Below are 12,696 nucleotides of genomic sequence, written 5' to 3'. Positions count from 1 at the left end.
CTGCTTTTTTGGAATGTACAAGACAATTATGCTACCACCCGCAGCCAGAAGCTGCAAATTATTTCTGCAGCTCACCTCTGGTATGTGGGGCAGGTTCAGACATGACTCCAGCCCTGTACAATCATCAAAGCAATCTGTGCCCTATAAAAATTCCAACTCCTGCTCATAAGAGGCTAAGGACTTAGCATCAACCAGTTGTACATGTAGTATACTGTAGCCAGTTCTCAACTCATGAGCTCAATGCTGAATATTGCAACTGTTTTTGAAGCAACGATTTAATTGAGAAACAAAAAGGAATCTTAATTTTGTTTCTTTAAAAAAAAAAGTTTTAGTATTATTTTCAATAGTACACAATATCCTAATAAGTTTGTATTCCCCATTAAAAGTGAAATATGGTGCAGCGTCTCTCACACTACAGTTATCCGCTTACCTGTTAGACCTTTTAATGCAATCCTGTGAAATGAGTTTTATCCTCATTAGCAGCAGAAATTAGTAAGGTTTCATTTAGAGAATGAAAAAATCCATCAAGTATCTCTATATACTGCTAGCTAGGCTACTAGTACCAAAAGGAGCCTCACTAATGTGCCATTCACTTAGGGGTTACTCAAGGACTACTGAATAAACAGTGGGATGATCAGTTAGGTAGCAAGGTTTTATAAAGCAATGTAAACATAGAAGGGGTTCTCAGACTTCAGCATGCATCAGAATCTCCTGGAGGGCTTGTTAAAACACAGATTGCTGGCTCCACTCCAGGCTGGGCAGATTTAGTGAGTCTGGGGTGGGTTCAAGAATGTACATTTCCAACAAGCAGCCAGGTAATTTTGACGCTCCTCATTGGGAACCACACCCAGAGAACAACAGGGAAGAGATGCAGGGAAGAGATGGAGTCCTAGTCCGTGCTGTTAAGGAGTTTAAGGATATTTGGAGAAAGACCAGGAACACACATAATGACATGAAAGTCTCCCAGGTAATGAAGAAAAGATACTCCATGAGGGTATGTTTCACTCAGCTATAGGCATATGTTAGAACCCAGATCTGCTAAGTCCCAGAAGAGAACCAACAAGGAAAAAAAAAAAAAAAAAATGACTGATACTCAGAAAAGAAAGAGGGCAGTATGGGCAAAGTAGTGCTATGGGAAGAGTTCATGAAGAAAGTTTGGAAGCTTAGGTTTTAATTTTAGCTCTATCTCTAACTAGCTACATGAATTTGGGCAATCTTAACTGTCTTATTAATCTCTATAGGTCTTGATTTTTAATTTTTTCTAGAACTTAAAAGATTCCTTCCAGTTCAAAAAATGGTGGTGACAATATGGAAGAGTAGGGGGTTTAAGTTGGTTAATGAAGGTTATGTACAATTTAGAAATACATAAGGCAGGAGTCATTCCTGGTGGAGGGAGGAACATGAACAAAGACATAGAGGTCAAAAATACTGACCTATGCAAAGGGGGCAGGTAAAGAGAGGAATGTCTGAAAATTAAAAGGCCAATGTTTCAAAACTGAGAAATGGAAGGGTCAGATCAGGCCAGGGTAAGGGGTCTTAAAAAGTAGGCAGAGACGGTGGGATCTGATGCAGAGGGCATTGGCATCGCTGTAGGAAGGTTCTTGAACAGGGAATGGCATAATAGAAATGAAGTTTTAAATTAGTTTTGGAGTAGTACTGAACAAAACCAGGTAACAAAAATGCTCACATTTCTAGAGACCAGTGGATCTTATAATTCACTGTACATTTATAATCACATGGGGAACGTGTCTAAAATACATTGAAGACAGAGACTGAGAAAGTACGTCTGGGAATCTATATTTTTTAAAGTTCTACCTGTGAAAGTAAGGATCTGGGGCCATCATTCAATCTGATTCACCAAGATGGTTATGATGGTGAAGATTACAATAAGCATTTCCCCAGATTATGAGAAATAAGAGCAAGACATGCCTTCTTGCTGGCTTCACCCAGAAGCAGAACTTTCATTAATGTTCTGGTCAGCACAGAATTTTCTAAGAATTTTCGCTTACTAGTAAAATAACCAAATTGTATTTTAATGGTTAGATACCCCCAAATTTTGAAAAACTGTTTTGGAGATAACAACATGGCTATTTGACCCCGAGGATCGCATAAATACTATGCCTGAAAGGTAAGAGTCAAAAGCTTGCAAGACAGCCAAATGGGCCTCTTTACTACTCTTATAAGAGTAATGGAATTCAACCAAACACCCAAAGGTCTCAATTTCCCTTTCTGTTACCAATTCATAAAAAGACCCGCAAGTTTCAACACCTTTCAAAAGGCAGAAGAGGCCGGCTATTCTAGTTTAACGAAGACTCCCTGATTCAGTATCAAGCCTCAAGCAACTGGGAAAAATTGGCCCTGACCTCACAAAGACAAAAATTATTGGATTATTCTGTATAAAGTTGAGGCCCCAACCTGTGGCCATCCCATTAAGACTCAGGTCCCTGCCATCTATCCCATCACCTTAACTCTGTGTTTTACTTTCCTCTCCCCTACCCCTCACCCCCAAAATGTCTCAAGGCTTTGGAGAATAAAGTTTTGTTGAATATCGAGGAATGAAGAAACTAAGGGAGATGTGAGTTACATGAGGAAACCAAAGGACATAAAGATTCATGAGAGGAGGTCAAAAGGAAGCTGCATTTCACTCATGACAATGAGTGAATTAACCAGACTTGACTCTTGCCTGAAAGGAAAGGAAGGGTGTGTGAGTGTGGATAGGAAGTTGCAGTCTACTGAACTACGCATTAAGTTTATACTTATACCAGCAAGTGTGCCCCCACGCACTGAGGAGAACACACAGGCGAGCTGAATGTCCTCAAGTCATGTTAATGCACGTATATGTTACAGATTTAACAGCAACAAAGGGTTAAATAAGAAGGATTTGAGAAGACCTAAATTGTCAGAAAGAGAGGGAACCATGCGGACATATGGTATCTTAAGCAGAATTTTCCTCCTCACCCCTGCCAAGACAGTGCGGTGGGGGGGAGGGGGGAGGGATAAATTGGACCTGATGCACCTCAGACTTTCTGCATCTCCATGACCCTCTGGAGCTCAGCAAGGCCAGGACTACCTAAAGAATCATTCCAGCCACAAACCAGTGCCTCTTTCTCACTGAAAAGCTGGGAATCCTTGCTTGCCCAGAATATTTCAGTACTACAGTATTAACTAGTTCCAAACTTCCTCCCATCACATCTTTGGTTAATACTATCCTGAGAGAAGCCCTTACCTCTCCCTTTCCTCATTCACTCTATGGTACAGGCACTAAATGGTCAAAAGGGCTATGCTAACAAGGAAAGCGAATGAATGATCCAACAAAAATATGAACAAAGGATACAAATAGGAAGCTAAAAGAGATGAATACAACTGACTAATAAACAGATGAAAGCTAACACTTTGTACTTGATTTTAAAATTTCAAATTAAAATGAAATAACAGTTTTCACTTATCAAATTAACAAAATTTTAAGTTTGACAATGCCCAATATTGCTAGGGGAAATAGACATCTCAACTCAGTGGAGCAACTGATAGAGGACAATTCTGCAAAATTTTCCAAAAATGTTAATGTGCATACGCTTTAACTGGACAATTCTATTTCTAGGAATTTATCCTACAGATAAACCGACAGAAGTGTGCAAAAAAAGAAAACAAAACAGTGTGTGTGTGTACATAGGAATACTCACTACTCTGCTGTTTTAACAGTAAAAAACTTTTATGAACAGGAAAATGGTTACATTAATTTGGCACAACCATAAAACGGAATACTAGGCAGCCACTAGTTCAGTGAAAAAAAAATCAACTTGCAAAAAAAAAAAATGTATAATTCTATTCGTGAAACACATATAAACACACACATACACTCCTATTTACACAGACAATTTCTGGAAGGATAGATAAAATATCGTTAACAGTGGCTTCTGAGAAGTAGAACTAGAAGGAATCAGGAGAGGAGAAATTCTATTTCTGATATAAACCTTCTGTACTATGTGAATTTGTGTTGACAACATGTTTATATTATTTCGGGGCTATTAAAGGCTATTTTTAAAACAAATGAAAGAAGAGAAGCAAAGAAAGAGGCAACATTTGCCAAAAGATTCCCAAACGAGATCACCCAGCACAGGAATAACAACCTGGGCCAACGACCCAGCGTGAGCCACGCACACAGCAAAGCCTTACCTTCAGCCTCTTCAGCAGCCACTGCAGAAGACCCTGCTGGGCGGCCTCTGTGCACATCTCCGGCCGGAACTCAGCCATGTTTTCCACAATAGCTGCAGAGAGACAGACATGAGTCATTTGGGAGGGCAACTTTGTTTCCATCTGCAGCCTGCTTCCCATGCCAGACATTATATTCCTCTTCCTATTTGCCTATATTCCTCCCAGCCAGATGCTGTGTTGTCATTCTTAGATTAACCAGGGACATGCTATGTTTGTTCTTTTTTTCCCCTTCAAGTTATGTTACAAGTAAAACTCATAACTGAACTTGTCAGAATTCACTAAAGGAATAGTGAAAGGTTTTCTGCTGTGTAGAACACTACAGCGGAATACACAAAGGTGTGAGTATCTGCCTAAGAAGGCCCTCTTACTGTCACAGTACTACAGTCCCTGAGACCTGTGACAGAAGAGACAGGGGGCTAGGCAGAAGCCTTATAAGGAAAAATCAGTGGACGAATTCAGAGCCTCTTCCTCTCCTGATTCACCCATTTTCAGATCTCTTTCTTCAGGTACTACAAGGGAAAGAAGCATGATCTTCTTAATTGAACAAAACAAGGTGCATAGACAGAAAAGGCCATGCTGGCAGAGGTAACTGTCAGGTACTCAGAAGCAAATATAATTGGTCCTGCTATCTCCTACAACAGGCACATTGTCGTTTAATAGAAAAATTTTAAATGAGGAGGCAAAAAAAAAAAAAATGATTGTATGATTATCAGACTAAAAAAAAGGACGTTAAAAAGAAACAAAACTACAGACTTCCCTGGTGGTCCAGTGGTTAGGAGTTGACCTTCCAATGCAGGGGATGAGGGTTCAATCCCTGGCTGGGGAACTAAGACCCCCACACACCACAGGGCAACTAAGCCTGCTTGCTGCAACTAGAGAGCCCAGCCACCACAACTAGAGCCTGTGATGCAGCTAGGGAAGCGCCTTCGCACTGTCATGAAGGGCCCACGTGCCCCTATGAAGACCTAGCACAGCCAAAAACAGACCCAAACCCATACAAACCAGACCCTCATTCTAATACATCCAGGGCTTTCCTTTCCTTCAGGCCCCCGCTGCTCCCCATGCCTGGATATGTTACTACCAGGGAGCAGATGGAGCTCTGTGCTCTCTAAGCACAACACCCAGCAGGCCTGAGTCTTAAGGAGAAAAGGTGAAGGAAGCAGTACACCTATTTCCTCCTCACTCTTCAGTCCGCGTCAGCCTCGCCAATGGCGACTTAAAGGAGGCCCAGGCAGCCCCTCAGGGAGTAGACGCAAAGCTGTGACAGCAGAGCAGCAGTAAGACCGGAGAGATGGCGATCATTTGAATACCTTACATTACTTTCCACGTTTTCTAAGAAACTGGCTCATTCTTTTTAACCTCTGATGCCTTTATCTTATTCTGCTCACACTTCAGGTGGCTTTCTACTGTCCACTAGAATAAACTCCAAACATCTCGCCAAGGTTTAGAAGGTCTTCCAAAGTCTGGACAATCTTAACTCCTCTGGCCCCACCTCCCATCATCGTTACCTCTCACTGCCACAGCACATTTCTAGCCTTTCCCCAAAGCCCTTACCCATTCGTGACTTGACAAACGATACTGCCCTGCCTGAGGGTCTGGCTCACATTTCTCCATCAAAATGCACCTCTCTTCACATTCAGCCTCAATAGCTACCTGCTCCTACCCAGTCATTTGGAGACCCTTCTTCTTCTTTTCAGTAGGGGTCCCCACTGACTCCTATTATACTCCTATTACAATACCCTGTATTATCTCTCCTTTCTGTTCAAGACTTTCCCATCAGTCTGATTCTTAAGAAGAACTTTGCCTGATTCATCTTTAATGTACCCAGTGGCCTAGAACAGTGCCTGACAAACATCACATGCTTCGTAGGGAAGAGCAGGATGAATCTCCCGAGCTGCTGGTAAGGGACCAAGTTGACACTACACAGATCTTCACAGACTGACAGGTTGGTGCTTTTCCCATTACATCAGGCTCTCTTTATAAACAGTCGTTTAAAACTTCTGATAAGCCTTCTATTCAGCGAAATTTAGCATTAGGTTGACAGATGGCAATGCCAAATTCTGGCTCTAGACTACAGCCAACCCCCAGATCACAGACTGTTGTGTTCTCTCTTCTCTTACTCCCTAGGTGCTATGTCTTCCTCCTTCTTTATGATAATTTCCCAGTAGAGAGTATAAAACTACCGAGAAATCTGTGCTAGACACCAAGGAGCTGGGAGGAAATCTAACCTCATCAAAATTCCTACTTCTGCTGGGCCTTGTTCATTTCTCAAGCTCTGCTTACAGATACGTCACCTTTGGTTTTATAAGACAGCAAATGGTGATAAACAGCACTACCCCAAACCACAATTTTAAACAGACTATTGGTTCATCAACTTTGCAGAAGGAAGGACTGGGGAGACTTGAGGAGCAGGAGGGGAAATATTGCAGAGGAATCTATGTAAATGAACATATGATAAAGGGACAGCCAAGTTAACAGCAATGTTTCGACTCACAGTTTAAACGGTAAAGTACACATAAGAAGGGAAGGAAATACTAACTCTTTTTCAAATGAAATGTCCTATAAAGTTAGGCATTATCCCTAACTTTAGATTGAAGCTTAAGGGGACAAGGTAAAATCCAAGGTAACAGGTGTACATCCAAGGTGTACCTTGGAGATATTGTGGGTTTGGCCCCAGACCATTGCAATAAAGTGAATATCACAATAAAGTGAGAATCACATGAATTTTTTGTTTTCCAAGTCCATATAAAAGTTATACATACACTATACTATAGTCTACTAAGTGTGCAATAGCGTTACGTCTAAAAAACAACGTGCATACCTTAATTTAAAAATACCATATTAGTGAATAATGCTATCTATCATCTGACAATGCAGGGTTGCCACAAATTCTCAATTTGTAAAAATGTAACATCTGCAAAGCATAATAAAGCACACACACAAAAAATGAGGTATGCCTATACACAGTGGTTCAAAAGTTTGTAGTTCCACTGCAGAGAAACGGGAAGAAAAACCAACAGAAGGGGACTCAAAAATCCTAAAATATATACTTTCCAAAGAAAAGAAAAAAAAAGAATCCATCCTGCATAGACTTCATCCTGACTTTTAGAGACAGAGACAAAGGCCTGTTCAGAGAAGCCAGCCGTTTTTGTCCAGGAAGGTCATCTGCTTAGTGGATTCCTGCTTTTATTACCTGAAAGCCCAACCAAAGCAGCAGTTATATAAAATTTACACAAGGGTCTTCATTTCTGAACAGGCAGTTTGGGAGCAGAAAAAAGGAAGACCCTCTGGCTGTTGACTCTATTACGAAGGAAGAAGGAAATGATTGCCAACCCCCAAAACAAACACAAACTCAGGAAATGCTGGCCACTCTCCCCCTTACCCAGAGTGTTGTGGACACCGTCCGCCTCTTCCTTCACAGACTCGTCCAGACGCTCCAGATTCTGCACGAGCAATGCGACCACCTGCCCGTCCACCTGCGTATCAGGGAAGCAAGAGAAAGGGGTACATGTCACAGGGTGGTCCCCAAAACGTTCCCACTCCTGTACCCCCTTCTCTACTGAACAAGCAAAGTGAACAAACTCGACTTGTGGTCTGCAGGGTGCTTTCGCACCCCAAGATCTCTTCTGATTCGTGAAGTGAACCCAAGGCAAAGATACAACAGGCCTCATTATCCCTAACTTCAGACTGAAGCTTACAGGGACAAGGTAAAATCCACGGAGACACTGAATGAGTTACATGCTAGCACTTGAACCCAGGCCTTCTGAAATCAAGTCGTTGTGCTCCTTCTAGAGAGTATTAAGACATCTTACGAAAATGCCTTCTCAAGTCGCAAGTTCGTTCAAGTGAGAAGCACATTTCTCGACTATAAGGAATATTCAGTTGGGAAGTTTACTTGCCGTATTTGACACTGATCTCAAAACTTCAGGTTAAACTCAAACCATTTCTAAGTTTCCATAACCAAGCTTTTACGAAACTATTACCTTTGATGAACTTCTGACTCCTTCTCGAAAAGAATCTTAACATATTAAAATGCCTTATGTTTTATTGCATATAATGCCTAAAAAGCAATTTTATTTCTCTCATTTGATTCATATAACCACATACCACTCACAAGAAGCTTTCAGTAGCCATGTCATATAGATGATACTCAAGAGATCAGTGACCTGGCCGAGACCACACGTTTACTAAGCAGTGGCAATAGAAGCAAAAGCCAAGCTTCCCTCTTAGATGAAACGATGTTTACACCGCTTAATGCTACCTTCTGACACAAAGTGTGCCCTTACTCAGAGACTGCCACTGGGGAACCCAGGAGCACGCCAAGGAAGATAACTAAGGAAACAGAAACACCTAATAACCAAGGAGTGATCATCTACCTGGTAATAGAATTCCAGGTCTCAGCCAATAAGTAAACCTATACTGGTTGACAAGATCTGCTGCATACCCACGGTGCATCTTTTCTCTCATGGCCTCAGCTTCTTCACTGAGGAAATGGGAATGAGTTGTAAAGATTAAATGAAACTATACGGCATTCCTTACCCTGGGTCTGGTTCAAAAATTAAGCAGATAGCCCTTTCCTTCTTCTGATACCTGGTTATTCACTGTTCATCTCTCGCATGCACTAAGAAAAGTTCAAATTCTGTGAAGGCAGATGCTGCATCCTCATTTATCTTGGTACACTCTTCAAAGTCAAGTGCAACACTACACATACCAGACATTCGGTAATTTTGCTAAATTTAAATAAACTGATAAAACATTTACTTTGTGTACTGTAATCGTATTTCTATATACACTGCTTCATTTACTCTCAAGTATCCCTCACAGCTTTTACATGTGAGAATACAAAGGTCCGAAGGGTTAATTAGCCTGGTCAAAGTCACACAGTTTGTGGCAGAAGTGACCAACTCCAAGACTATTTTTTCCCATTACATCCTGTCACTTCTAGTGAGGGGAAAAGGAGAGGCAAGAAAGGATAGGGAAGAAACGATCTCATCAACTGATGCTTCCTGAACACTTCTGCACAAGGCACTCTGCGGACAATTCAAACTGAGCCTGAGGATGGAACAATGGCAAGAGAGATATATCTGAAAATAAGGCCTCTTTACTCTTTCCGAGTGAGACTTGAGGGAAGCATCGGATGGGGGAGAAGTTGAAACTGTTGACTAACTGCGGATACCTGCATCACCAAGAAAGCAGATGTGCTAGGCGCTCCTTTATGCCCCACTGTGAGGACCCTAGCTGCAGACTGGAGGAGATACTGATGCCAGAATTGACAGCTCCTATAAATAGGAGAAAGAGCTGTTTTCCCCTCTTATATACCAAGGAGATATACAATCTTGCTCTCAAATCTCATAGCCAGCAAAAGCTTCAAAGAAATCCACTGCAGTGTTTTCCTTAATTAATTGGACAATTTGGGTATGTGAGAGAAAACAGGAAAACATCTGGGGGAAAAACATGAACCATGTCACAGTTTGTTTTTCCCTAAATCACCCTGATTGACTTGTAATCTCCCTGAATCCTACAGCAGCAGACACTGCAACTCCGCCAGGTATCACACTGCTTGTCAGCTCTGTGAACTGCCTCGCCACTTTTCAATTGCTTACCGCTGCCGTATCTGCATTATTTTTCCTCCCTTTCCTCGATTCTTAGTTCTGTTACCAGAGTCGGTTGTCTGGAAGGTGGTGGGGACAATGTGTGCATACTCAGTTGCTCAGTTGTATCCGACTCTTTGCAACACCAATGGACTGTAGCCCGCCAGGCTCCTCTGTCCATGGGATTTTTCAGGCAAGAATACTGGAGTGGGTTGCCATTTCCTTCTCCGGGGGATCTTCCCAACCCAGGGGTCAAACCCGTGTCTCCTGAGTTTCCTGCATTGACAGGCAGATTCGTTACCACTGAGCCAGACAGTAAGCAACACACTCAAATTCCAGAACTAGATGGTTACTGGTAATGGGTCTGGCTGGAGAAAATCTTTTTTCCTTGCTACAAAAATCTAACTTCTAACAAATAGCCTGATTAAGCTTGCAAAGTGTGAAACTTTATGTTTAGCTGGGTTAAATGCAATTTTATCTGATTGCAGGAGGGTCAAAGCAGTCAAAATACATTTAGCTGAGAAAACCCTCAGAAAAATATTTATATTATGCACAGCTCGGGATATCATCTAGTAAGAAGCACAAATTAGCATTCTGTCCCTCTACACTCTTGGGTCTACCGCCTTCACGCCTATTTTTTTGGACTTGTGACTAACTCTGAAACTAAAAACAAATTCTTCTTAGGGATTAAAGCATCAGCTACAGCAACACCAGCCTTGGAAATCGTGACTGTCTTAAGTCTGACGTTTTCTGATAAGTCATTGGCTATTTCTGCTTGTTAGCATATCTGCCAAACAATATCCCACCAGATTTCACTGAGACGAAGTTCAGGGGCAAAGTCAGTCGTATTTCCCGCTTGTGCAGAGAGGGTAGATACAAGAGAAAAGGAGGAAATAAGAAAGGGACAGATGAGCAGAGATGGGAGGGTTGGAAGGATTTTTTTCTATCTTCCACCATCTGCCAACAAGGTTTCTTGAGTTTGACTGGGGTTTTTCTGCCTACTATGAGTTCTGGAAATTTCATATTTAAAAAACAACAATAAACCCTCTCCCCCACCCCGACATACACACCCACTGAATCTTGACCAAGCAATAAGTTTTGAAGATATGCATGGTAATATGGTTATAATGCAAAACTTAGGCCTGCTGCAACCTATCTCACATACAGACCTACTACTGTCATTGCTACTTTACAGAAGCAGGAACTGAGTACAGAGAGGTTAGGTAACTTTTTCAAGGTTACACAGTTGGTAAGTGACAAAGCCACCACTTTGACCCCTCCCCTGATGGGGAGCGCATCTCAGGAAAGACAAGCTTATAAAAAGATGCCTATAAGCCAATGTGACGAGTGCCAGGATGTACGAAGTAGTAGAGGAACACAAATTCTGCTGAGGTGATGAGTCTGAAAAAAGACTCAGGAGAGATGAGGTTTAAGTGAGGCTTCAAAGGATGAATAGCAGTATTCCAAATAGCCCAGGGGAAGCCAGGCTTGCCAAGCTGAAGGCAGATGTGAGCAAAGATATGGGATTGCCAAGTGCATGGCAAATTTTGGGGACTAGTAAGTGGGGAAATGACTGTAATTTAATCATGACTCTCAAAGAGTCTTCTTTAGAGAGGCATGCCTGAGGAACTGCCATCAAAGCAAACAGTCTTGTGTTTCCACTCTTCAGGAAAGAGTCTATTTTCCAGGCTACCAAGTCAACTTGTTACAATGCACAAATATTCGCCTCTGTGTAAGTAATAGCAGTGGATGTAAACCAAATTTTAAATCCCGAAGATCCCTGAGAATGCCAGGACCGCACTCTCTCCCCACAAATGTGCTGTTCTATTGCCTAGGACCTCCAGCTGGGAAAAAGACCAAGGCAATAACTGCAAACTGCACATCACAATAAATTCTGCTATATGCCCTCTAGCCTCCGCTCATGCAATTCCAGGCCTCCGATATTGGCCCCAAATTAAAACTACGAGGACAACTCAACCCTTATGATATGAGAATACTTATCAAACTTCTTCCTGAATGCAGCACAAGGGTAGGAAAGCACAGAGGAAGACCACCTACCAGTTCTGCTGTCTGACATTTACTGATGGCTCCTGATTGGCTGCAGATCAGCAAATAACATATGGGAGTCTAGAAATGTTCACTTGTTTGTGATTCATACCAACCCCACCAGTATAAAGCTGTTAAGAGTCAAAACCTTAAAAATAATATAATAAAACAGAAACTAAACAAAACAAACAGAAAACCCCATACAGCAGCTACTTAATGGTTCCCCAGACTGAGGATGAACTGTTTCTTCCAAAACAAACAATAAAATCGGCAAGATCCAGCTTTTGTTGGTGGGCCTGGCAATACAGAAGACACAAAGGGGGCTTTTGTGTGAACTGCTGTTTCTAGGTACGTTTTACAGGCAGCAGACCAGCTAGCTGTTCCTCTCTCATCTCCTCTATTCACAGAGGCAAAGGATGATAATTAACATCGGTCCAGGGACCAGGCAGGAAGGCTCGCTCAGGGCCACTGTAATTAACCTCTGGAAGGTAAGACTACACAAATGACACTGTGGGGACACGGAGAAGGAGCAAGGGCCACAGCCTTCCTTCAGACGCTCCTCCAAACAAAAGACACCCCGACGCCATCCTTTTCTTTCTGCACGGCAGTTCAAAGGAAAAATAAAGGTCCTGGATTCGACAAAAGTGGCAGTTCGCTCCAGGAAGGAGCTTGAAAGAAAAATGGCCACAGAAATTTTCATCATACTCAGTCACAAATGGCCCTGCTGGACTCCAGCCTCTCTCTCTGTAAGAGACAGTCCTTCACATCCAGTGAGTTCACAACCCCTTCATTCACACCAAATGCCAGCTGCGAATATGGCACATGGAAAATTTCTCGTGTCAAGAAG

The 12,696-nt window shown here is 42.1% G+C and overlaps 1 protein-coding gene across 1 annotated transcript in view; it reads right to left on the bottom strand.

Moving 5' to 3' along the window:
- CTNNBL1 (catenin beta like 1) overlaps positions 1 to 12,696 on the bottom strand; it is a 160,933-nt gene that overhangs the window by 90,831 nt on the left and 57,406 nt on the right. The window contains exons 6-7 of the mRNA XM_065921981.1: positions 7,595 to 7,688; positions 4,174 to 4,265 (exon numbers count right to left, since the gene is read on the bottom strand). Coding sequence (XP_065778053.1) covers positions 4,174 to 4,265; positions 7,595 to 7,688 — 186 coding nt within the window. The remainder of the gene's footprint in view (positions 1 to 4,173; positions 4,266 to 7,594; positions 7,689 to 12,696) is intronic.

Source organism: Muntiacus reevesi, chromosome 2 (assembly GCF_963930625.1).
Source record: "Muntiacus reevesi chromosome 2, mMunRee1.1, whole genome shotgun sequence".
NCBI classification, from domain to species: domain Eukaryota; kingdom Metazoa; phylum Chordata; class Mammalia; order Artiodactyla; family Cervidae; genus Muntiacus; species Muntiacus reevesi.
This window is presented reverse-complemented; position numbering and strand designations above follow the sequence as displayed.